Source organism: Zychaea mexicana (assembly GCF_025766255.1).
Source record: "Zychaea mexicana strain RSA 1403 chromosome Unknown BDB00scaffold_51, whole genome shotgun sequence".
Taxonomy (NCBI): domain Eukaryota; kingdom Fungi; phylum Mucoromycota; class Mucoromycetes; order Mucorales; family Lichtheimiaceae; genus Zychaea; species Zychaea mexicana.
The window spans coordinates 27,901-52,590 of record NW_026516714.1 but is presented as its reverse complement, the minus strand read 5'-3'; the positions used below and the strand labels follow the sequence as shown (position 1 = coordinate 52,590).

Here is a 24,690-nt window from a genome sequence, read left to right as displayed (position 1 = left end):
ACGAAAGATGGGCACTAGGCTTCGATGAAAATGCCGCAATCTATCAGAGATAATGACTCAGCGTTCACATCCTAAATTACCATGTCTTCTCTGTTCTCCGTTTCTCTTTCTTTTTACATTCGTCACCATTCTTTCGTACTATTTTCTTTTCTTCCTTCACAACCATCGTAGGGTCAGATCTTTTTGACACTCGATTAGTGGAAAACCCGCTCTATACGACGCTCAGTTGTCATCACGTCAAACGACTGTCCGTACACACCCTAAGCCGAACGGCGTCATCAACCATGTACTGTAGTAGTCAACCAATTTAAGGTGCGTTCAAGCTTTTATGGGCCCCGTATTGTGGATGTGCTCACTGAGACATTGATAGCACAATGACGAAGAGTCGGCCACTCACTGTTGTTAATAGATTCACGGTCCTTCATGTTACATGCCAACAGCGTTTTTCAGATCTTCCAGCTGGCATATCTATCTAATTACAGTCATGCAATAGGGTCGTCGGTATGGCGCAGGTAAACAGACTACGTTGCTGCTTGGGTTCGATGCTCTGTTCAGCCGCAATGACATTTAACGCGTCACCATTCAAGTATGACTTGTATTGATATGCATCATTAGTTGAGTTGGTTTAAAGATAAATTTGAGCGCTACATAATTAGTGGTTACTCACAAGTTTGTGTACATCAAGGACCAACTCTGTACCAAGTTCTCTATACCCGTTGTGAATTCAAAGTAGATGTCGTTCTGCACTTGCACCCAGTACCTTCGACTAGGGTGCGCTGACCTTGATCGGAGAACTTGATTACTGTTGCCATGTTATAAGTGGTCATGCTTATCGGCTTGTCACGGTGCCTATGCTGTCATGGACACACAGCTGTTGCTGGCCAGTTCCCTGTCGCTCGCCTTTACAATGGTCAATAAGCTTGTTGCTGGGCTTCTGTTTTTATGTCTATTGACGATACTATGGAAGCGCCATTGGTACCTCTGCTTTAGCTAGCTTCTGTCTGTTCATGTCGCTTGCTGGCCTTATTTGCTAGTAGTCTTTGTTTTTCCATAGTTGTCTTCTTTTCTTTCCATGAATAAATATATGATTTCACTCTTCGTACAATAATAATTCTTTGTGTCTGTCCAATGATCTTGTACACGTTGTTAACCCTCTAGACATCAATGTCATTTCTCAATCATTGTGCCTTTGCTCTCTTCTTCCACCCAACTTGTTTATAATCACAATACAGTATACCCCCTTTCATTGCACATCCGTTAACAAAATTTTTGGGAATGGAAAAAATAACATGGTAAATTTCAAACCCCCGTTTATTTCACTTTCAATGTATCATCCAGGGTTAATCGCGTTTTAATACAAAGTGTTCTTTCATATATGCTTTGAAGAAATTAGGCACTGCACATTATTAGTTTCGGTTGAGTCAGCGAAGAGCTTTGTCTAGCAAACACTTTTCTTATAGCTTGCCGCGTAATTGCCGTAGTTCAGAAGGGAGACTAGGTATAATATCTTCATCTCCAAAAAGTTACTTTGATATTCATGAACAAGTTATCGTTGATCTTATATTTATAAAATATTTCAATAGAAAACAAACATTCACCCATCTCCTTATGACTTCAAGTTCTTTATAGAATAAATCTTTTAAAAGCAAAGGCATAACATATAAGTAACAGAGATATGCCTATCCTTGTATATAACGTTTTTTCTGATTTTCAATGATACTACTGGGTGGCAAGCAGTCGCTGTTTTACCAAAAGCTTCTTGGTCTCCCATTGTCTCTTCTTTTGGTGTATATTTTATTATTATGTATGTGGGAAAAAGTCAATACAGCCAGAAAATGTATTGGATAATGGGCTATGCGAATTACGATTCCTATATTGTGACAACTTCATGAGCGTTGGTAATCTATGTAGCATTAAGATGCGTCGTGATAACGAATATCCGTACACAGCTATTGTGTCCTAGCATCCGTTGACTTTCACAATTATCATTTGGGAATTTCAAGTTGGAAATTAACGGGTGTCCTGATCTCGTTCCTGTATTATTTCCGCTACATGCTACATATCCTCTTATCGCCCTGTCAGCTCTTCATCATACACATTCACGCTCTCGAAATAAAAGCTCCCGTTGCCTTTCTTCATAGCCCTCGCTATAAACACTATCTCTTTTGTTTGCCATACACGCTTTGCCCTGATCACCGCCTATACCGCCATCCCCCCCCCCCAATTCTTTTCACTTAGTGCCTCCACTCAACTTTCCAAACTTCCTAAGTCAACTTTGCTCTGCTCTTCTTGTACTTCATTTTCATCTTAGTAACTTATCCAACCTCATTTTTTTTTAAAACCACAAGAAAATCCGCAAAGATATTGAACATTTTCCTTTTCCGGTGCTTTTCTGGAAAATTCTCTTGTTTGTGTTTATACATCCTTCCAAAACAATTTCGCTTCTACTGTTTTTCCACTGCTTCAACACTTTTGCCGATTTGCTATGTTGGGGGACCACTGTATACTTTTTTGCTTCAGGAAAAAACGTGCTAGTACACAAATCGCCTTGTTATGTACGTCGGTTTATGTGACTCACAGACAGGTTCCATGTATTAGCAGCACGACGTGCTTACTTTTTCCTCCTGTCCTACTTTTTTATCCCTCCTTCCGCCTTCACACAAACGAAAAGACCTATATCTTCTCATTATACTGGCGTTAAGAAAAAGGTTATTCTAACTAGCGTGGCAGTCTACTTGTTGTATCCAACAAGGCTGATAACACTCATTCTTTGTTCCGGCTTTAATGACTGCTGTTATTTCCCTCAAGATTTTACTAGCGTTCTATACGTATCGCATCAGATCGGATATTAGGGCCATGCGCACCCGATCCGGATATGCGGATGCACTGATGAAATTCGAATCCGCCGTATATTCCAAGATTGCGCAGGAATGAATGACAGCCTTCCGCTGTTTGCTCTCAGTCAACTAGATCACAACAATTGTTCGATAATGTGCTCCGATTGCTATCCCTATTCCGCTTCAAATGGTATTAACGTTCGCATTATCTATAATAAGAATGACCCCAGCAGAAACAAACAAGTTCGATAAATCAAACAAAGACAGTAACGTCGCCAATTCTAAAAAACAGTATCGGTAAGTTCAGAAACAATAAAACTGAAGCCAACAACAAACGTTAATATTCTGGCCTTATTGATGGACGGAGCCACTGCAGCAAGGTACTGCAGGGCCATGCAACACCCTGAAGCGAATTAAAATATCGGAAGTTCCAGTCGGCAAACTCTATGATGTAGAGCAGCTTACTGCCATGCAATGGGCCAGAGATGCTTGGGAGTTAGTCTCACAAGGAAAAATCAAAAATTGATGGGGTCACAAAGGATTGCTCGATGTAGAGACAGAAGAGGAAAAGAATAATAGAGAGACTGCAGAAGAAGCTGAAAGGCTACTATCTGATGAGCTTGATGTCGCGAATTTGAATACTCGCGAGGAGACATGTGGCGTTGATGGTTTTGATGGTTTTGATTTGATACCACATGAAGAATCGGAGGGTATCCATGCACCAAATTCTTTCGACGACCTCGTTAACGATCTCTCTCTTCCTCCAAACCGTCTCCGAGCTCTCCTTCCTGCACCACATTCTTCTCCATCTCTTCTTTTTTCATTCGATCAACGATCTCCTATTGCTTCTTCTCGTAGTACCATTTTGAGCAGGACTAAGAGAGTCCAAATCCTTGCTCATGATGGCTTCTTCTCTTACCAGTCGCGCCTCTTCATTCGCCTTTTGCGCCTCCTCCAGCATTTCTTCCAAAAGTCTCCTTCTCTTTTCTTCCTCGACGACCTCTAGACAGGCGAGCTTCAACTGTTCACCAGCCAGGCTCTCGAGATCGTCATCTTCGGCGTGTCGTCTCTTCAAAGCCTTGGCTTTCTTGTTGCACATCCTTCTCGCCATCCACGGTGACCTCGTTGTCCTTGTCGCTGATGAACTTATATTTTTGCCCATCCTTCAGCAGAGGCCAGCAATGAGCCATCTTGAATGGCTTATACCGTGCTTCAGCTTTGCTGTTGTACTTTTCGATGATGCGCTGTTCCTATTATATGGACTTTCAGAAAGAAAGGAACTTCTCGAATCTGTTATATGCATATTATTATGCAAAAGACTACCTTGTCATCATCGGAATCGCTACTTTTTGATGGCCCTCTCGATAAAGGCCACGGCCGCTGCATATCTCGCGATTTGCGCGCTGATGATTTCCCAACGACCTTCGGGGGTGCGGTTCTTGTCATTGCCGCCTTTTTCAAACTCTTTAAGAACGCGTTGCCAAAACGGTTTGTAATCTTGGTTGATGCCAACTTTTTCATTCTTGTTGACGAGAAGATAGGCTTGGACCAAGAGCAGATCCTCGTCATTGCGCCACCAAGCACCTTTCGTCATTTTTTTGGTCGGCAGTTGCGACAGGGGAGGCAGCAGTAGCGATTCGGCTTGAGGAGAGGGTGGTTTTGGGGGGAGAAGTGAACGTAATCGTAGACATGGGATTGCTGTTGTCGTTGTTGGTGTTCATACTGTTTGGGAATTCTTTTTGAAAGAGAAGGGGGGTTTTACAGGAGCTTCACAGATGATAATTTTACAGGGACCGGTGCGAAGACAGAAATGTAAAAAGACCTGTAAATCGGGTTTACAGGATTTTTCACAGATAATCCGTTGCGAATGCTCATAGCGCGCACTGCTCTTGTGTCTTTTCGGAGGACGTGCATGATCGATGCTTTTAAATGACCTTCGTAGAAACCCATGTCAGGCATTATTAAGCAGGGTAAAGCAAAGTGACAATGACAAACCCGTTTGGATGAATGACGAAAAGGAAACCGCGGTGGCGGAAAGGGAACCGCAGAAACGAAAAGGAAAGAACGTAGCACAAGTAAAAAAGAAAGAACTAGCCGAGTGGAGTGACGGCGTGAAAGCGTAAACAAGAAGTAGCGAAAAGGAAAAGGAGGAATGGAAAAGGAAGAGCGTAGCACAAGCAGTAAGGAAAGAAAGCATGAAAAGGGCGGTTGTCATGGTCACCACTGCATGTGGGAAAGCACTTTTTCCAGTGGTCCATTGCTCTGCTGGCTCGGGGCACCAGGACAATATAAATACCTGAAGCAAGGGGTACTGCTGTTGTTTTGCTTTTCTTTTCTTCTCTCTTTTTCCCACTTTACTTTATACTTTGCCTTTTTTTTACTAAAGTTCTTTTGCTGCTTACTATTGCTCTTTCGACGTCCTTCATTACCGTCTGCTCACGCTTGCTCCATCTCGCTTTACGCCAGTCGAACATTACACGTCTTTGCCACCTTCACTTGCTACAGCTGCTGTGTCCTTGCCGTCAACAGAACGTTGCTTTTTCCTGTCACTACCGTCAATCGTGCTGGCTGCCATCTGTAGTGACGCTATTCTGCTCTCGTATATGAATCTCAGCAATGCCGGCGCCCATGTTGCTCTGTTACCTGCAATACATATTCGCGCTCACTCTGGTTTTTTGGCTGTTGTATACCTTAACTTGCTCCATCTCGCAATTCTCTTGCCACCTAAGATCGTGAACGTGTTGGATATTCTACTCATTGTACAGACGAATTTTTTTCCTTGGGTGTCTTGAACTCTGCCGGACGCATTGTGGCTCTACTTGGCGTCTTTGTTTCCAAGGCTCCTTTGCTGAACGGACTTGTCTACGGTTTTCCCGTGCGTATCAAAGATGCTGTGCATGGATGCTGCTCTGCCGCTTCACTGGACGACCTGTTCTTCTCGTAGCTTTCCTGTGTATGCTCAAGCTGTATACCTTCATCCTCCGTTTTAAATTTTTCAAGATCAAGGCTGAGACTGTGTGGTTTGCTGTTGCTCTCCATGGATGAAATTTGCTTTTGTTCGGACACATGCGTTTCCGTTGTGAGCTCCTGCCGTGCTTGCCGAAGTTATGATCCACATGGTAAGTTTTTCTAATTTAAGATCTTCCTTTATTTTAGCTGGTTAGAACTTGTGGATCGTTTTCCTAAAAAGCAAGAATGTTTAATAGGATGAACGAGTGCATGTAAACGCGCGATCGTTGACGGCGGTCATTGTGGGTATTGGCGACGGTGGCAGAGGAATTTGGATGGGCAGATTATTCTGTTTGTTTATAGAACAGGTGCAAGGCCGTTGACCGTGTAGCCATATCAAGATGCTGTTGGTGTGATAAGGTACTTTACTTTTTGGTGTTTGTGTATTGCTGGATCAGCTTGAGCCATAATCTAATTTGAGGCTGTGGTTTATAATGTAGATACTACAGCGTAAGAACGTCTTTGTATCATTGTTACGTGTGAGGATCCAGGTTAGTGGTCAAGAGTTAGTTTAATTGTGGTGGGCATGCTGGTGGTGGATGGCTATGGTGGATGAGGGATTCAGAGTGCCGGTCTTTCTTTGCTGAAGGCAACAGTGTTGGACTAGAAGGATGGAATTCTTAAATAAAGACTATCAATTTTGAAAACGGAAAAATACTGTTTGAGCGGGTTAGAAGATGTGCTGTGCACGGCAGTTCTTTTGTCGGATAACTGATACGACGGATTGTGTGAGAGCACTAGTAAAAGAATTAAATACAGAAGGATCTTTATTTTATAACTCGGATTACCAGCGTATATCTGTGGATAGTCGAACAACGACATATGAATATGACAAAGACTATACTGAACCATGATGATCGTGCTGTCTTTGAGTGACTGTGCTGCTGAAAAAGAACAGCACATCTCTACTTTTTATCCTCTTCACCAAACAAAAGCATGAATATCACGAACGCTCCCAGCCATCGATCGTACAAGCACCTCTGACAACTCAGCATACCATTCTATTGATATCTCTGACACCGTGTGCTTCTCACGAATGTTTGCATACAACGATTTCTCTGGATGACAATGAGCAGATCAACACGCCTGTAATGATATAATATATACAGAGTGTCGGCCACGCGTTTTTATCATACCAGTGTAACAAAACCAAGGCGGCAATCGTACCCACAGCACTCGAACACATATAAAAACTTTGACGAACGAACGACTATACAACGCAAGTTTTACACAATTCCTAGTAGTCATTCCAATCAGTGTCAAAACCGGCGTTTTCTGATATTAGCAACGCCATTGCACGTACAGAGGAACTCGTATGAATATATTTTATGCCAGTCGGTACTTTTTTTTTATCGTGGTAAAGAAAATAAGAGATACACAGCACCATTAAAACAAAGACGGTATCTAGCGCTAATTATTTGATTATGACGTTGGTGCATCCGTATAAAGATGTATGTATCATCCCATTACACTGAACAGCCACTTTGGAATCCATGTCTCACGACAAAAAAAACAGGCAATCTATCATCCTGCTCATATCATCTTTGCACAGATCCAGGCTTAGATCCAGCAGACTATCTAAGCTTAGACAAAAATAATCGGTATGTGATCTTTACAATTTCTGCTGATGCTATAGTGATGTGTCTCGATACAAACATCCCCATAAACAAAAATGCGCACGCATACATCACCAGCATCATCCTTTTCCCAAGGAAACGCTATGGAATAAAAAGACCGGCCTGTGTATTTTCTGTGTAAGAGACGCTGGATTGCCCAGAGGATTAAACATGAAAACTGAAGAGAACATCAGCATCAATACGTCCTCGTTGAAGCTTGTAGTTGTGGAGTTGGATATTTGTGAAACAAAGGAAACAGCAGCATTTTCGCTGTTATGCAGGCTTCTTGCTTATAAAAGACACAGATGCAAATGCTGGTGTTCAAGCGATCCAACAGATCTTACTCCATTGTCATGATATTAAGCAGCTACGTTACTGATAAATATAGGACATCGTGTTAAATTAAGTTACCCAATAAGTTGAAAAGAAAAGCGAGTAGCTCGCAACGGGTTGTGGGGCGGGGCAGCGAACACCAGTGAGCGAGCAGGTTAGTCGAATGCGCAAGTGCTGGTCCGGGTTTATTAAGGTTTCGGGTTTAGAGTTTCCAATTGATGAGCTTGGATGTATATGGGACTATCTTCTTCTTCTCCACCACCGCTTATTTTGAATTGTTTATTTGTTGGATGTTCTATACTTTTTAATTGCTAATGTATCTGTACCTGAATTGAGAGATAACACTAAAGGTCATGATCCTGAGTGGACGTGATTGCCAATAATGGTACTTGCCGCTCTAGTTATTATTGTAACGGACAGGATTTAGTTTTGGCGAGGTATAGTACTGCTTTGCTAGCCATCTGCGGAACGGAGATAATAAAGTGCTTCTTTTAAGCGATACAGTAGAGACATCTATTACAAAACATATCATACTCTATGATGCTATTATGTTTCACTGGTTTGTATAGTACATATATATATATATATATATATCTGTAGCAGAATGAAAAACAAAATCCTTGTTATTCCTATCGTTGCACAATAAAGATGTTGCATCTTGATTATGGATTATCCGTCATTTTGTGCGTTTTCATACATACGCTAGTGTAAAAGTTGCAGTGTCCGTATAATCTAATGTTATCACAGAAACGCTTACACGACTTATAATGGATGAGATACCACGTCCATCTTCAAAAATCCACGACATTTACTTGCAAGGTAATATTAACAACGCGACTTTTCTGTCAAGGCATCACCGTCGGATGATACGATATGTTTTTATGTTTAGTAAAGCAGTCTTTTGATTTGAAGTGTTAATTATAAGATAACTCCTGTGTTCTTAGGTGAATATGCGTGCTGCAATCTTATGTTATTGTTATTATCATATTCATGGACAAGAACTGCTGGAACTGGTTGGATGGAGGCGAGACATTGAAATGTTTCTACAAGGCAAGGGTTGATAGTGACAAGGAAACCCACTGCAAAACACACAAGTACAGTGGCAGTAAGCGAAAACTATGATAGCTATTCTCGGGAACCCAGTACTACTGTAGAGGTCTTTGCGATACAGAGACGTTTGCTAATTCATTATGATGTAGTTTATATAAGAACAGGCCTAGCGGATAAAATGCCATATTTGGGAACTCTCTCCTTTTCTGTACAAGAGCCTTCAAAATCCTTGGTGGCACCGGAAATAAAACGCTGATATAAACTCACACACTCGCCTGTGTAGTCATCATCTTATTACCATCCGTATGAAATAACAGATGCAGTGAAAGACGCTACTCCATTTTTTTAAATTTTACAACACAGTTTATATACTAACTTTTTGTAATGCACGACAACAAACGTGAATGAATTAAAGGAAAAGGTAAAGAAAAATGAACAAACTATATATTTGTGAGAACAGAAGAGGGAGATGGGGGAATGAGCAAGTGTTACACTGCAACCCGGGAAATTCTGCGCTTCTCACCGACAAGTTTCCGACGCATATCCTTTTTAACTCTACGATCGTTTGTGGTTGAACGTCCAGCAAGAGCACCATCGTCATTTGACGCAACAGTAGAGCCATCGTTTGTTGCTGCTGCTGCTGCTCCATGAGTGACCGGGTTCAGCAGATCATCCTTGATGGTGTGGAGAAGCGATGTGGCAAAAGGACATTGGTCGAGTGACAGCAATTGGCCATCGATCACGCGGGAGCCAAGGACTTGGACATCAATCTGCAAGTACTTTTGCTGTTGTTGTTGGTGTGTCGTCTCGTTGGTCATCATAGCCACCGTCTCTTGGTCGGCATCATGATAAAGTGGTGATATAAACGACAGCACGGGATTGTATTGGTACTGCTGTTGCTGGTACTGGATTCCGCTTAGTCTGTCGCTGAGGTCATCATCGTCGTCGTCGGTTGTATCCATGTTAACAGCAGCAGCAGCAGCAGCAGACGTACTGGTGTCATTATTCTGAGGGATTGGTGCGACCTGGGAGAATTCAGAGGAATACAAATAAATCTGGGGAGCGGCAGCAGTCGCAGGGGAAGATGCTGAACCAGCAGAAGCAGCAGAAGTCTTTTGCGACCAGCGCACAAGATCACCCGTCGCCATCATTTCTTCATTTTCTTCGTTGCTGGTGCGACTGAGTCTGTCCTTGATCCACGTTTGTAATGTCTGCGGTCGTACAGGATCCATGAGAACGAGGTCCGTGGTCTTTGCTTCTGCCGCCTTTCCCTGCTGTGGTCCTTGTTTCGGCGCTGCGTCGAGTGTTGCTCGTTCCAACACTTCTTGTCGTTGCTGCTGCTGCTGAATATAAGCGCCGTCCAATGATAATGGTCCGGCATGGCCACCCACTGTCAGTTGATTTACCGTTCGTGCTGGCAATGAAAACAATGCGAACGAGAACAAGATTATCTAAGATACGTGTGTAACAGTTTTGATAAGTTTTTCTTTTCCCTTGTGTATGTGAAAAAAATCATCCAAGATGTGTGTATTTACCATAAACACGACACCGGTTGCTCGGTTGTTGAGCTTGTTGTTATTATGACTCTGTAAAGCAGTTGTTGCAGGTGAATGCATGTTATTGCCCAACCGTCGCCATAAATCATGGTTCTCCTTTTCCAACGTATCCACTTGGGCTTCCAGCGCCGCGACTTTGGTTTTCAATTGATCGTTCTCGACTGACAAGGCCTGCTTTTCCTCTTCCAACGCATTCAAATGCTCCCGTTTTCGTTTCCTTGACAACAATGCAGCTGCTCGGTTTTTGATCAGCCGTTCCTGTCGCTTAGCAATGGCTGCTGCCTTTTGTGAGTCTTGTGAGTTTTCTTGTGGCTCAACTTTGATTGCTACAGGTTGGCTCTGTTGTTTTTGTTGTGTTGTTGGCTGTGATGGAGGTGGTGGTGATGAGGGCGACGATGATGGCTGTTGTTGTTGTTGGGGTGTAGAAGGAGTAACACTTGGTGGTGCTGTCGCTACCGGTTCAGTGGTGGCTGGATTGGGCTTGATATTTTTATTGACCCGTGCGGCTAATGGTCTCAGGGGCGCCGGAGCGATGGATGCAGGAGGCTGTGAGTCGACACGCTTCTTGCGACCTCGTTTCTTTTTTGGCTGCTCATTATCTGATGATGACGACGACAACGAAGAAGACGAAGAGTACGATGAACGAGTGGAAGAATCCACTAATGGCTGCTGCTGCTGCTGCTGTTGTTGTTGTTGTAAATACGCAGGAGGAACAAATGATTGAAAGAATTCGAGCGGTGCAGCTGGTAAGAAAGATGGGTGTGGTAACCAGGTTGTACCAAACGCGTTGAACAACTGTGGTGGTGGAGGAGGAGGTACTTGTACTTGTTGTTGCTGCTGTGCTGTAGTATCAAATGCCATGTCCATTGATTGATGGGCGTGTTGGGAAGCATTGTCAGATGACGACGAAGTCGAGTAAGGTGGTGAAGGTGGATCGTCGACATTCCAGTTGCTGTCAGTAGGAGCGGCAAGACAATCGGCATTCAAGTACGACATTAACAAGTCGTCTTGGTCTTGTTGTGCATCAGGGTCGGGTTTGACGGGTATTGAAGATGGTGATGCCATAGTGCAAAAGTGGTATAAAGCGTGAAAGGTTTGGCGCGTGTAAGAAAAGAAAGAAAGAAAAGGAAAAAAATCGAAACTAAAAACGAGGGGGCTAAGAGAATATTTTGGTTTCGAGTGGGTAGCACCAAATGTTGGTTTAAAGAGCTCAGCCAAAATGGGCACCCCCCCCCCCTTAATTCGCCCGCGCTCGTGCCTCTGTGCGAAAGTGTAATTATAGATTCAAATGAATACCACACTTGTGGTCGATAAAGAATGTGGTTTAAGGACACCGAGTATTGCTGCCATTTGGTTCTTTATAGCATGCCCTTATGACATTTCCTCGCGGTCATATGGACCTTGTGCCTGTCGACTTGGCCTTTTTGTTACTCGGCCAAATGAATGGAGAGTTCTGTGGATTACATGATAGTTGCGGGAAAAAGAACTAAATTATGGTGGTTTTACGCTCGCCGCGGCTCTTGACAATTAATCAGGTTTGCTACATGTATTTTTGTTTTTTGATGATCTTACATGATTTTTTATACGCCCGCATCGTTGTCGTTACTTGTCATATAGATTCGATACGGTGCAAAATTGTTGTCATTACAATATTTCAAGCCAAAACAGGTTGGTGTTGTACACATACACACTGCTCACGTGGTCACAAATAAATAAACTAAAAGCTAAATTTAATATGTCGCCTTCTGTCGTCAGTTTGGTTGCCTGCTCTGCTCTCTATACAATAGTTCGAATGATATATGATGTATGATTTACAACGTACTGTTTATAGTTGCAATTTGAGTTTAGTAGAGCGATGGCATTAATCTTAACATTGGAGGATGTGATACTTTACATAGCATAGAGGAAAAACAAGGTATATTTTTATAAAATTGAAAATCAGACACACAATGTTTTCCTTTATTGCAAGAACCGTTTACTATTATACATGACATTGTTAGTTATGCTATTGATCCTACATATCATTGACACATACAAAGTTTATCCGCACCGTAACAGGTCCATGGATGAATTACCGACTTCTTGCTTATTTCTTAGCCTCAGTCCTCTGAGACGCTTCCACTGAGCGATACTCTTTGCTGCTTATGTGTAAGAGTCATGCCACGCAACTCAAGGTATAGTAACAACGATAAATATCCAACAATGGATCTGGCGATGCCGCTATATTTGCTGCTCTGAGCTGCATCTTCATCATCGTTTCAACGAGTCACAGACAGCCGTTCAAGACTCTAATTCATCGCAGGATTATTGGGAGACGTTCTTAAAAGCGCTTGATACCCGTATCACAAGCTCAAGAAAAATGATTTTTACATGATGAATGACGAGACAGGTCACCAGTCCTCCACACTACCGCCGTACGGGCCGCCATCGTCATCCGTTTCTAGAAACATCGGTTGAAGGGCATTGCAACTTTCGGCCAACCGAAAATTTAATGATGTAGCTGGTCGAATGTTACTAGGCGTAACATTTTGTGTTAATCCCTGATTTATATCAACATCGTCGTTGTCGATAATGAGAGTTCTCCATACGTCAGCACAGTCCAGAAAGATATTCCTTTAAGTTCTACAGGTGTCCCAACATCGTATCGCTGTCTCTTGATCAAGTCGACTGACGATAATGCATACGATGTCGTACGGATATCGAGCAATAGGGACGCTGACTTTATCTTGTCGGTGCGTTTGTATCAGTAGCAGCGCGTCTTCTAGCGTCGAATTCGCTTGCTTTTTTCGTCGTTGGTATTCATGCTAAAGTGGTAATTGCTCTCTTCTAATTGTTGCTCTGAATTGTTTGAAATTGTTTGAATTGAAGCCCTTGCGGTATCTGGTGTTGAAGCTTGTCATTTGCTTTGTATGGTTCTGAAAACTGACATTTGATTGAATCAAATTGCTGGCAAAAGATAAAACAATCGCCTGACTTCTAAAGAGCTCCAAAATGGGGAAGATTCTCATCTTAGTCCCGTTTTAATAAGGTAAGCACTGCATAAACATCTGAAGATTATAACACAAAACTTCAATTCAATAACCATTAATATATACAGTACGTATGCGCTTTCTTAAAAGCTGGCTGTGTCCCAGTGTAAGTCCTCCTATAGCTTCCAATGTAAGCTTCTCCAGGTTCTTGCAAGCGGCAATACGATGAGCAGCCTCAAACGTCAGTGGCAATCCACCGAGTTCTAGAGTTGATAGCAAAGATAAATTTTCTGCGCTCGAATGTGCAAATGCAGTTACATCCGATGCTTGTACTGGCTGACTGGCCGAGCAGCCTATAGATAGTGTATGCAAACTTTGGATCGTTGCAATGTCTCGCAAAACTGATCCTGTAAAGCCATCGCACCGTTGGACTTGTAGATCACCGAGTAGCCCAAGAATGTTTGAAGGGACAGATTGATCTTGCTCATGGCGCGTCATCAACATGGCGGAACAATAGTGGTAATGCTCTAACAACCGTTTAAAGCCTCGACCGCGAATATCAAGCCCATGCAAGTGTAATGTCTCTAGTTTGCTTAAACCCGCGATTGCGTCGAACAGATGATCCCTCATAACCGCGTCTAATCCATCATACCGATCGTTTCGTACCCGATAGCTTTGTATCTCTAACCATCGTAGTGACGGGCAGCAACGTAGAATGGCAGGAAGGTGTTCATAAAACGTCCGAGGTCCGTTGCATACATAGAGTTGTGTCAGTTTGTGCATTGGGATCGATGAGAGTGGTCGCCAATCAGCTAACGTACTGTCATGACTACCAACAGGGTCCATAGTGAGCGCCAGTTTTTGTAGACTGTCACCACTCTTGGCTAGTCGATGGGTCAATGGCTTTGCCGAACGTAATTCGCTTAGCACTAAGCATTCAAGTGCTCCATTGCTCTTCTTTCTGTTGATATCGCTGACCGCTGTCGTAGCCGTTGCCGCGGTTGACGAGGTGGTGGGGGTATCACGTGGAAGATTTAGATATCCTGTCTGTATCTCCACCAGTTCGGGACAATCGTTTCCAAGCACTGACAAGATATCGCCCCCATCAAGAAATAAGCATTCTAGTTTTAAATGTCGAAGATGCGGTGCGTGGTGAAAGATCGGTTTAAAGGTCGATAATGGTACTGGATTGCGCGAGAAAATATCGATCCTTGATAATGAAGCTGCAACGTTGCTGTTGTTGCCAGGAATAGAAAAAACGGACCATTCCTCGTCGTTGTAGTTGAGTGAAAGGACGTTGAGTTTTATAACATTGAGCTTTCGGCAAGTCGACAATATACGTCCGATAGAAACATGCATGAACGACCGCGAGTTCAGGTCCAGCCTGGTTAAAGTGTGTGCAATGTGAGGTAGAGCAGTGTATAATATTTCGGTCAAGTCGAGAAATGGCCCATCATCTGGCACTCCAATTTTCAAACGAGTTCAAGAATTATGGCGTAGAGGAGAGGGGAAAGAGAAGTTTTATTACTATTAATACAACGATGGTTTTTGACTGTTGCTTTATACAGTATATTGTTTCTGTTTATGCTTACCGCTATAGGAAAAAGTCAACGATCGCAGGCTGGAAAAATTATTGGCTCCAATCAATTCGAGGTGTTGCTTGACACTTTCGGGCAAAGCAGTGATACGTAGCTTTTTTATATGTCTGGACATAGCTGGAAGCAGATGAAGGATCTTATGCATTTCCGGTGTGTTTTGCTGGTCATCGATAGTAATGTTATCCCACAAGTCTGCGCAGTTCAATAGCTTGTAGCGCCAGATATGACAGACATCCAAACATCGTGCCATGGTTGCTTCATCTAATTGACTTATTATGGAGCACATGATTTCGTACGGGCTCCGCACCATGAAATCCACAGTGGGCCTCTGCTGTTGATGAGAAGAGCCTGATATTATTGTTGGTGGAGGATGTCTATGTGCAGTTGCTAACGGCATAAAGTTTATTGTCAAATCGGAGGAAGAGAAAAGTATAAAGGAAAAAACCCTCAAAGTCTTCAGAAGTACGAGCTTAGATGTGTGCATTTGCAGACGCAATCGTAATAGGCGCTTACTACACTGCAGATCTCATGAGCACAGGTGACGCCATCATCGGATATTTTCTGCTTTGTCAGTCATATGCACCCTCAACAAACAAGATACGTGATGCATTTGATTAAAGAAACACTTGATTATAGATCTATTAACAAAAAAACAGCAGAGGTATATATATAACACAAATAAAAGAGAAACTTCTATACAACACATTTTGTGCAATGCGTGTTCAAGGGTGCGTGTTTGTATGCCCTGCACACAAATGTCATGCACAACACGATGAAAAGAGGAAAAAAAGGCGGGAGGTGGAGATACAAAGAAAAAGTGAATCTAGTTTATACATAATTACATAATAAATATTAATATAGACGATTTAAACCTTGCTGACACCAGGGATAGGTTCAGCAGCAACGTCCTGTTGAACCTGAGCCATTAGTTCGGCATCGTGTGCAGCGGAATTGCCACCAAAGATGGCGTCCATTTCTTCAAGCGTACGGCCCTTAGTTTCTAGTAGTTCGAAGACAAAAATGGTTATTAGTAAATCGAGACAAAGGAAGTTCAATAAGCAGATTATCATGGTCAGCAGCTTACCAGGTACCAAGAACAAGACAAAGAAGAACGAGATAAAGCAGAAGCAGCCAAAGAACACGTAGGTACCATAGCCAATGCTGTCAAGCATAGGTGGAGTGATCAAGCCAATGATGAAGTTGCACATCCAGTTTGCCGAAGTACTGATAGACATGGCCTTGGCACGAGCACGAAGAGGAAAGATTTCAGATCCATAGACCCAGCCAATTGGACTGGAAGATGACCGGGTAAGTATTCAATACAAAATAACAAAATTTACGATGAAAGGAAAAGAGAAACTTACCCCCACGAATAAGCAAAGTTGGCGATAAAGATGTACACGAAAACGACGGCAACCCAGCCTTCCTTGGTGTGGTTTTCCCAATCATCCGAGAACATGCCAACGATAACAGCAATGATAATCATGCAACAGGTCATGAAAGCCGAGGCGGCCAACAACATGGGCTTACGTCCAAAGCTGTCAAGGAAAAGAACGGTAGGAACGGTCAAGACAAAGTTGATGATACCAACGACACCAGTAGCCAAAAGAGAGACAGTATCGCCGGTCAAGCCAACGGACTGGAAAATTTTGGGAGCATAATAAATCAAGGCATTGACACCAACGAACTGTTGGAAGAACATGATGGCGCAAGCAATGAACAAACGGTTGAACATGCCCTTGCGAAACAGTTCAACATAGCCCAGCAAGTTGACCTTGATAGCAGCAGTACGGGTCCCTTGTTGCACAAGATCAGGATACATTTCAGCTTGCACACGGCGATCAAACTCGACCGTAGCCTTGATTTCACGCCATTCGGCAATCGCAAGTGGGTCGTCAACAGGAACACGGCGCAGTTTGGCAAGCACACGCAATGACTCTTCGTCGCGACCGACAGAGGCTAACCAACGAGGCGAGAAGGGGAAAAACAGGATGCCGACACCGAGGATAACACCAATAGCAATTTGCAAGCACAAGGGCACGCGCCATTGCGCTTCGTTGGAAATGAATTGCGTACCATAGTCAATCCAGAAAGAAATGAGGATACCGAATGTCACGGCTTGTTGCTGCAAAGATACGAGCGAGCCACGGATTTCAGGTGGTGCGATTTCGGATTGGTAAAGTGGGCTACATGAACGAGTGATTAAAAATTAGATGTCTGGCTAAAACTTTTGTCCGTTATCATGCTTTTTGATGGAAACTTACACAAGCATACTAAGGGCACCGACTGCCATACCAGTGACAAACCGGCCGCCGAACATATAGCCAACGTTTTGAGCACCTCCTTGCTAGAAAAAGAAGAGTTTAGTAGACGAAAAGAGACGGATAATGAATCAGATACCAAATACTTACGATAGAGCTGCCCAAAAGAAAAACAACGCTGAACAAAACGATGGAATATTTTCGAGAAATCTTGTCCGCAAAGTAACCGACAATCCAAGCGCCAACCCAGGCACCAAGTTCCAGAATGGACACTACCAAACCGTTTGTGGTCGAATCCATGGGAAATCTGGCCATAAATGTCTATGAAAGCATGCGTCCCATATGAGCACAATTTATCCATTTATGGTATATTTATATATGTGTCTTCTTCATCTAGTAGCAAGTATTGAAAGGATCGCCATGATGGTGCTACGTACCTCCATTTCTTGTACACCAGAAATGACACCTTGATCGTAACCGAACAAGACGCCACCAAGTGATGCAAATAAGGCGACTGCAAAGACATAGGGATTTTCAATGATGCCTTTGATACCGGAAGAACCTTTACGTTGTTGTATAACGACAGCGTTATCGTCTACTCCTGTATGTATATCGTGTTTACTGTCTTGCATTGTTTTTTTCTTTATTCTCTCTATGTTGTAGTAAAAGGTAGTGGTAAAAAAGATAAAAACAAAGAAAAAAAGGGAGGTGAACTTTCAGTGGGTAAATAGATGCAGGCTTCCTTTTTATATTCAATTTCTTCTCATATTAATATCACTGCACCTCCCCCCCCCCTATACCACCAACATGTCTACCCCGCCAGCTGTAAGTGTTATATGTAGCGCAACGTAGGAGAGTCAACTGCAACATGGTGTACTCCCTCAGACCTCCCCTCCCCCCAAAGAAGGGCGAACGGAAGGTCCCCGCAAGTGCGAAAGAGCGGATGTACTATCTTGCTCCCAGTGTTTCCTCGCGTTTATGACCAAATAAAGGCAAAATAATAGGAATTCGGGACCACTCTGAAACGCACTGAAACAGGCGGGAAGCTGGAAAATAGGGAAAAAGCTGTAAAGATAGTATCGCATAGATAAGTATGCACAGGTGGCGTGCAGGTTGCTGTTGTTTGCAGTGCTGTATGATGGCTACATCAGGTAGCAAACTGCATATGATCCCATAAAAGAGATAATGACCGTGCATCCGTTTATGTTTACCCTGGTTTTCTCTCTTTGCTCCCCACAAAAGTGCTATCTTTATACACAAGTTCCGACATAATTGAGCGCGCCCCACACACACCCGTCAACGTCAACAGCATCATCAGCACCTTACCCAGCGTCATATCGTCATATTTGGGTCTTTTTTCTTGTTCCGCACATTACCCCGCCTCTTCCCAGCTCCATCGACCGCCCTGTGCAACCCGGAAGAAGGTTGACACGTAACATAAAGCGAGCGCTGTAAGATGTCTGCTAGCTATGTGCATGGTGCATACTGAGCCTTGTTATCTGCATCTTATATGCACCAAGACAAAGCAAGCAATAATAGCTTTGTGTTTGCTACTAGTTTAGAATTTTCAATTGCTGCTGTCAACTTTTCCAAACAAATATCTTTTCTTTACAGGCCTAGTAAACGTTTTTGAGCTAGCAGAATTAAAATTTTTACCGTATCGAATGAGAAACCATCATTTTCGATTTCAGGGTCGCTGCTTTTGTCCCGCGCTATTCTGCAAGCCCGCGGCATTCGGCGAATTGGAGCTTACCATAGTTCAGGGTCGCTTTCGACCGATATCATTAACAAATGAGGAGGAGAATGTTTCTCATGTGAATGGAAAAACACTTTTTTTTTAACTTGTAAAGCCGTAGTGCGGGGACTATTGATCAAAAAGTTTATATGCTTATAAAGCACACCCGGATGAGCTCAAAGATATGTTTCGGGAATAGTTTCCCCAGGTCTTAGCTTGGGATCAGCTAATAACTCCTCTCCGCAATCCCCTTTTCACCACTCCACACTGCTCTCTAAAGTATGCATATACAGCTATACACTGCCTTGGCGAGCTGAGGGCGGGGGCGGAAGAGTTTGTACGGTAGCCTCAGCGCTGGGAACTGCCCGATAACTTGTCAATAAATCCGAGTGCTTGGCACTAATTGGATGAAAATTGAAGATACGAACTGATTGTGGTTGGGCTATGATGTTATATCCGTCATTCTCTCAGTTTTACTCTCCTGTAAATGCCCATCGAGTGTATCGGATACGGAGAACATGGTAAGGAAGCAGGGGACATTCATTGTTTATCTTTCTATGTATTTCCTTCTTGTGCAAGTGCCGTACTTTGATTTTTGATTTTTTGCTTTCGTTCTTTTTTAGCGTTTGCACGTATTTTCTAACATTTGTATCATGTATACCTTGGTAAGCCTTCTCTTCGTTACTTCTTTGCAAGGGAGGCAGAAGAAAAGGAGAAACTTACTATACTCTCGGCGATTGCTATTCGTTTCTCAGCATCGCATTGTCTCTTTATAGCGTCTAATGCGAGGCCTTTGCGTTCTTTAAGCCTTCTGGCCCTGCTACGATAGCTCCTTTCTAGTTCATCAATCAAGTCTTCCAAGGCTTTGATCTCAGTCCTCGAATCATCGTCGTCGGCACTTTCTTCTTCAGCGCTTTCAAATTCTTCCTCCTCCTCATCATCATCGCTGGGCGCAAAAAAAAAAAAGAAAGCTGAGGTGTTAGCAATAAGTTTACGTATAATTTATAGTAGCTAATAAAATACTGTTCACAAAGAACCTACTCTGTATCACTAAGCATTTTTAACTTTTTGTAGATCGGATTGTCACTCGTAATTATCGTAGTGGTTTTACTTCGTCCTCTAGTAACCGGACGATTAGGAGGCGGAGGCGGAGGCGGATGGGTATCCTCGATGACAATAACAGCTTCTCTTTGGCTTGTATTGGTCTTGATGGTTGGAGTAGTGCTTCTGCTATTACGTTGGCTTTTGGCGGTGGTACTATGATTACGGCTTTTTGTCGTTGCTGGTTTCGGGCTCATACTGTTGCCGCTGGTAAGACTAGATTGTCTCAAATTTTTGCTCAGGCTTCGTGTGATGATTTTATCGTTGGTGAATGCTCTGCTTCTTGTCATCACGCCTTCAGTTGCTGGAATTTCTTTCCCTTTAACAATAAGGGTACTCTGTGATGATGATGATGACGCATTGTTGTTGTCGATACCAGTATTTGCATTTCTTGATTTTTGATCGGCATTAATACTAGCTTCACTTGCGGTGCTATCAATGCTTTTTGTTCTCGTTGACCTTCCTCGCGTGTAGACGGTCAATGGTCTACCTCTTGTCGCGATTCGACTTCTATCGCGCGTCACTGGTCGCTCGTTCGTCATTGCTTTCGATTCATCACGATTTAAACTCTTTAATCGTGTCATGCGTCGTTCTTCATTTTGTTGTTGTTGTTGAGCGATCATACTATTATCGTCGCTTTCCTCCGCGGTTTTTTCACTGCTACTACTGTCGGTACTACTGTCGTTCCTGCTGCCACCTTTTGTCAATCGACTGCTTTTCCTAAGCTTATTTACATCGCTAGTAGCAATTACGCTACTACTTCTGCTAGATAACGGTGAAGATGATGTTGCCAATTGTTTACGTTTCGACCTGCTATGCCGAACGATGTCGCTATCAGTACTACTACTGCTGGCACCACTACTGGTACTAACAGTTCTTCTGGTACGTTTTCGTTTCGCATTGTTGTTGTTGTTAATATATCGTCGACGCCGTTGTTCGTCCGGAACTCTTCTGCTATTGCTCATACTGCTCGTGGCTCTATTGATTCGTTTGCCTTCACTTCGAGTGATCATTGTTTGATCGCGCGCCTTGCTCCGCGTCAAGATACCCTCGCTGAAGTTTCTGGGTAGTACTGAAGATGAATTGAGTTGACGTGTTTTTCTTTTGTTCTTGACATTGTTGCCGCTGCTAGTGGGAGGAGACGATGGTGGAGGAGAGTTTTGTAACAAGGCTGATTCCTGTGTTGTTGATTCATCGTTATTGGTATTTCTTAATTTACTTAACGTCGTGCCCATGATTCATTTGTAGCAGAGCTTAAATGTTGAAAGATGCCGTTTTTTAAATCGAAGGAGAAGAAGGAAAATGGTGATGATATGATTGATGGCAAACTATTCAAAAGGATATACGTGGACGAGTGGTACAACAGCGCTATTTTTACAGAGAGGCGTTCGTGGTCCGTTCCCGCCGCGTTTGTCCTTTTCAAATCCAAGACGATGAAATACTCTGGCTGTTCAAGTAGCTCCTCCTTTTTCGCCTCCAATCTAAATCATCACAGTATATATCTAATCGGGACGGACTACCATTTGCTAGTAACGGTTCTCTTGCAATTTCTTCATTATCGAATCCATCCCAATCATAGTTTATAAATTGTCCATAGGGTAGCTGCAAGAGCTTTTGGGACTAGCCACCGGATTTGCTAGCTCATATGAGTCACCAGAGAAAACTTGGCAGTTATGCATGCTAATATGTAGGTTATCGTAAATGCGTCAGTCAAGAAGAAACTGCATGGATGAAACTGTGCTTCTTTTCCTGCTAGGGAACATACTTTATTCTTGCCCGTGCCGGTTGTTGCTTGACGTGATTGTGACTAGTCGCTTTTCTCTTAAGAGTTTGGATCTAATACAAGGTCTTAGACTAAGATACATAATATGCCATTTTTATTATTAACATAGTTATGCGGTTTTATCTATTAGCCATCGACATTATGCATGAAGGTATCATGAGACCATTTATGAGTGAAGCATGCTGTGTGATACGAAGTAAAGGGCAACAACTTGAGACATAATCCCTTTTCTGACATTTCAGCTCCGACAGCCTCGCTGCTGGTCAGGCGTTTTGAAGGGCACAGTGCGGAGAAGTGATATTCCTCCCTTTCGATTGATTTGTTATAGTCATGGTGCGTAGAAACGATGGGGATAGAGAGGGAAGAGTGAAAAGCAAAGGAAATACGATGGATGATGTTCAAAATAGAACGGATGGATGGATGGATTCGACGAGAAAATCTCGGACGGATGAATTTAAAGTTAAAAGAAACGACGAGAGTGGGAATATGGTCAAATTCTGTAAAATGCATGTAACTCATTCATCAATTCTGCAATTTCAATTAAGCCTTCCAACAAATCGTTCCGGACCAAGGTCAAGCTTGGCAAGAAGCAAAAGCAGAACCGTCCTTTGCCCCATTGGTTCCGCATGAAGACTGACACCAAGATTCGGTAAATTATCTCTCTATAAACGACGAAACTTGAAACTCGATTCATATGTGGCGATTTATAACTTACTCTCTATACTTTATAATGATATTATTAGCTGGAACGCCAAGAGACGCAACTGGCGCCACACCAAGCTCAACATCTAAAGCAGAGCAATCTCTCGAATTGTCCAATATATTCCAATTTTTTCTCGTGTATCGCTTATTTACCACTTGGTTTGTTTGCCTCGTCTCTTTGGAGAGGGGAAATAAAAAATTCGGAAGGACTGCGACAAACTCCCCATTTCACGTCATTTCGAATATCATAAAAGTCTGGAAGGAGAATGGTTTCGTCTTTATGCAAGCTTCTTCGGTACTTTACAGCATTGAGAGAAAAGCTTGTGTTCGAGAGGGAAAGCATTTTGAGGGTATGCAAACGGAGGGATACGGTCATGCAAGGGTATGGGATATTAGTGGTGTATAAATAGACTATGATGTACTTTATTGTTGAGGTTTAATATCCAAGACATGAAACAAAATATGATTTTTGCATGAGAATATATAATAAGGAGGGGTGATTGTGCGTGGATTAGGAAATGAAGAGATATAAATTACTAGCTTTGGAGTGTACACAAGAGTAAATGACGATGAAGAAAAGGGTGTGCGAAATAAGGAGAATGTGAGGGATAGGAAAGGCCAACATACAGGAAAAGAATAAATTAGTACACGTCAGTTGGTAGGCTAATAGACAATGTATACCGGTGGACAGTGTGAAAGAGACTCAAGATATAACTCACCAAGGATTGAGTAATGGAACAAAGGATGACCAGACGACGGGCAGCATACATGATGATCCATTTCTAGTCAGTAATCATATCTTCTATACTACTTCATGACACATGATGGTGAAGAAGAGGCCACAAAGCAGAGTAAAAAAAAGGCATACCACCTATAAAGTATTATAAACAGAGTGAACACACATGTTTGTACCACACTTAAAAGATCCTTTCCCCCTTCTTCCAAGAGACACTCTTCCCTATAACCCTCGAAAATTAAAAGAAAATCATATCTTTACTTACAGTTGGTGGCAGTCCATGAGGTACTACGCCACATGGGGGGCGACGGCCACAGCTGGACTACATAGAGCACCACACAACAATTGTTAGGAAAGAATAATAACGCTGTACAAACGGAGGTGAAAGTCTTACCATTCCATGTCCGCTTGTGGCAAAACGAAAATACTAGCGCATAGGGCTAGACTTCGGTTTGGGGCCAGGTGCCTCTGTAGGATATAGTAGCGGGAAGAATCGTTAATAACACATCGCGATAGATAGCGGTGGGTAATGGAGAGAGGAAGCATCATGTGTGTAGCATAGAAAAAAGAATACTAACGTCGTGTACAGAGAGCAAGAGAGAGCAAGAGAAAGACAGAGAGAGCAAGAGAGCTATCAAAAAAAACAGAAGAGGCTCGATCGTGAGTAATCGATACCACGGTCATCATCATCTTTGACACACACCATGTACACTCTTGCTTCTCTCCTCTTTTAAAGCAGTAACCGGGCGAGGCCGAGGAGGAGACGGCTATAGAAATGAAAGAAAGCAAGAGATTTGATCGTAAGTCGTCGTGATACTTCTTGACAGACATGCACACCACCACACGCACGGTCATGCGATGGATCCCGTTTCCCAAGAGTTATACGTACAGTTGATGACGAGGAGGAAGGAGAAGGAGAAAGGAGCGGAAGAGAAGAGGCCAAAGAACTATGAATGGGTGGGAACGCGTACCTTTTATATAAAATTCGTTGTGAATAAATGGAACAATCGATTAGATTCTTGGCAATTGCGTGATTTATCTGTTGTCCAATACAGTAGCCAAACGAGCACATAGGCGATGAGGTCAACACTAAGGCAGCACGATGCATGTTTCAGTTAACAGTGCAGCAGAAAAACGATCGTTTTTCATTGACCATTCTACATTATTAGCTATAGTGTCGTCATTTATTATTTGAAATGTATCAATATTGATATGATATGTCATTCTATAGCCACGGCTCTGCTCTACATGAATATTTCTTTGCTGAATGACGAATATAGTCCGTTTATTCGAAAAGGAAGGAAGAAGAGGGCACTGTCGCAACTGACACGAACCAACTGCATGCTTCAGACTCGATTGTTCGAGAAACAAGTTCGAGACACGGTGAAGGGGAACCTGGCATCA

At 42.8% G+C, this 24,690-nt stretch overlaps 8 protein-coding genes across 8 annotated transcripts; 1 reads left to right on the top strand and 7 right to left on the bottom strand.

The window, feature by feature from the left end:
- Positions 1-3,657: 3,657 nt before the first annotated feature.
- On the bottom strand, positions 3,658-4,431 carry BDB00DRAFT_873692 (uncharacterized protein; the record flags this gene model as incomplete). The annotated part of the gene is made up of 3 exons (XM_053127126.1): positions 3,658-3,974; positions 4,044-4,087; positions 4,184-4,431. 3 exons carry the CDS (start codon positions 4,429-4,431, stop codon positions 3,658-3,660), a joined length of 609 nt encoding a protein of 202 aa, XP_052978306.1.
- A 287-nt stretch (positions 4,432-4,718) lies between these two features.
- On the bottom strand, positions 4,719-5,247 carry BDB00DRAFT_829928 (uncharacterized protein; the record flags this gene model as incomplete). The annotated part of the gene is given in 2 exon segments (XM_053123988.1): positions 4,719-5,153; positions 5,165-5,247. A coding segment is annotated over 1 exon segment (254 nt), but the record flags the coding sequence as incomplete, so codon positions are not given.
- Positions 5,248-9,018: 3,771 nt separating this feature from the next.
- On the bottom strand, positions 9,019-11,622 carry BDB00DRAFT_929947 (uncharacterized protein). Its single transcript, XM_053128988.1, has 2 exons — positions 10,381-11,622; positions 9,019-10,296 (listed from the first exon to the last, which is right to left on the bottom strand). The coding sequence occupies exons 1-2, from the start codon at positions 11,464-11,466 to the stop codon at positions 9,334-9,336; spliced, it is 2,049 nt and encodes a 682-aa protein (XP_052978304.1). The 5' UTR covers positions 11,467-11,622; the 3' UTR covers positions 9,019-9,333.
- A 1,696-nt stretch (positions 11,623-13,318) lies between these two features.
- BDB00DRAFT_829902 (uncharacterized protein) lies at positions 13,319-15,391 on the bottom strand. The gene is made up of 2 exons (XM_053123987.1): positions 14,963-15,391; positions 13,319-14,827 (listed from the first exon to the last, which is right to left on the bottom strand). Exons 1-2 carry the CDS (start codon positions 15,363-15,365, stop codon positions 13,476-13,478), a joined length of 1,755 nt encoding a protein of 584 aa, XP_052978303.1. The 5' UTR covers positions 15,366-15,391; the 3' UTR covers positions 13,319-13,475.
- Positions 15,392-15,834: 443 nt separating this feature from the next.
- BDB00DRAFT_766018 (general substrate transporter) lies at positions 15,835-17,861 on the bottom strand (the record flags this gene model as incomplete). The annotated part of the gene is made up of 6 exons (XM_053119558.1): positions 15,835-15,968; positions 16,053-16,261; positions 16,333-17,154; positions 17,233-17,315; positions 17,380-17,550; positions 17,667-17,861. The coding sequence occupies 6 exons, from the start codon at positions 17,859-17,861 to the stop codon at positions 15,835-15,837; spliced, it is 1,614 nt and encodes a 537-aa protein (XP_052978302.1).
- Positions 17,862-19,462: 1,601 nt separating this feature from the next.
- BDB00DRAFT_829895 (uncharacterized protein) lies at positions 19,463-21,459 on the bottom strand. Its single transcript, XM_053123986.1, has 3 exons — positions 20,006-21,459; positions 19,588-19,910; positions 19,463-19,485 (listed from the first exon to the last, which is right to left on the bottom strand). The coding sequence occupies exons 1-2, from the start codon at positions 21,298-21,300 to the stop codon at positions 19,646-19,648; spliced, it is 1,560 nt and encodes a 519-aa protein (XP_052978301.1). The 5' UTR covers positions 21,301-21,459; the 3' UTR covers positions 19,463-19,485; positions 19,588-19,645.
- Positions 21,460-21,722: 263 nt separating this feature from the next.
- BDB00DRAFT_829867 (60S ribosomal protein L39) lies at positions 21,723-22,659 on the top strand. Its single transcript, XM_053123985.1, has 5 exons — positions 21,723-21,752; positions 21,822-21,999; positions 22,100-22,181; positions 22,394-22,497; positions 22,592-22,659. Exons 3-5 carry the CDS (start codon positions 22,179-22,181, stop codon positions 22,638-22,640), a joined length of 156 nt encoding a protein of 51 aa, XP_052978300.1. The 5' UTR covers positions 21,723-21,752; positions 21,822-21,999; positions 22,100-22,178; the 3' UTR covers positions 22,641-22,659.
- Positions 22,660-22,967: 308 nt separating this feature from the next.
- BDB00DRAFT_829863 (uncharacterized protein) lies at positions 22,968-23,238 on the bottom strand (the record flags this gene model as incomplete). The annotated part of the gene is given in 2 exon segments (XM_053123984.1): positions 22,968-23,084; positions 23,102-23,238. Coding segments are annotated over 2 exon segments (212 nt in total), but the record flags the coding sequence as incomplete, so codon positions are not given.
- Between the last annotated feature and the right edge of the window lie 1,452 nt (positions 23,239-24,690).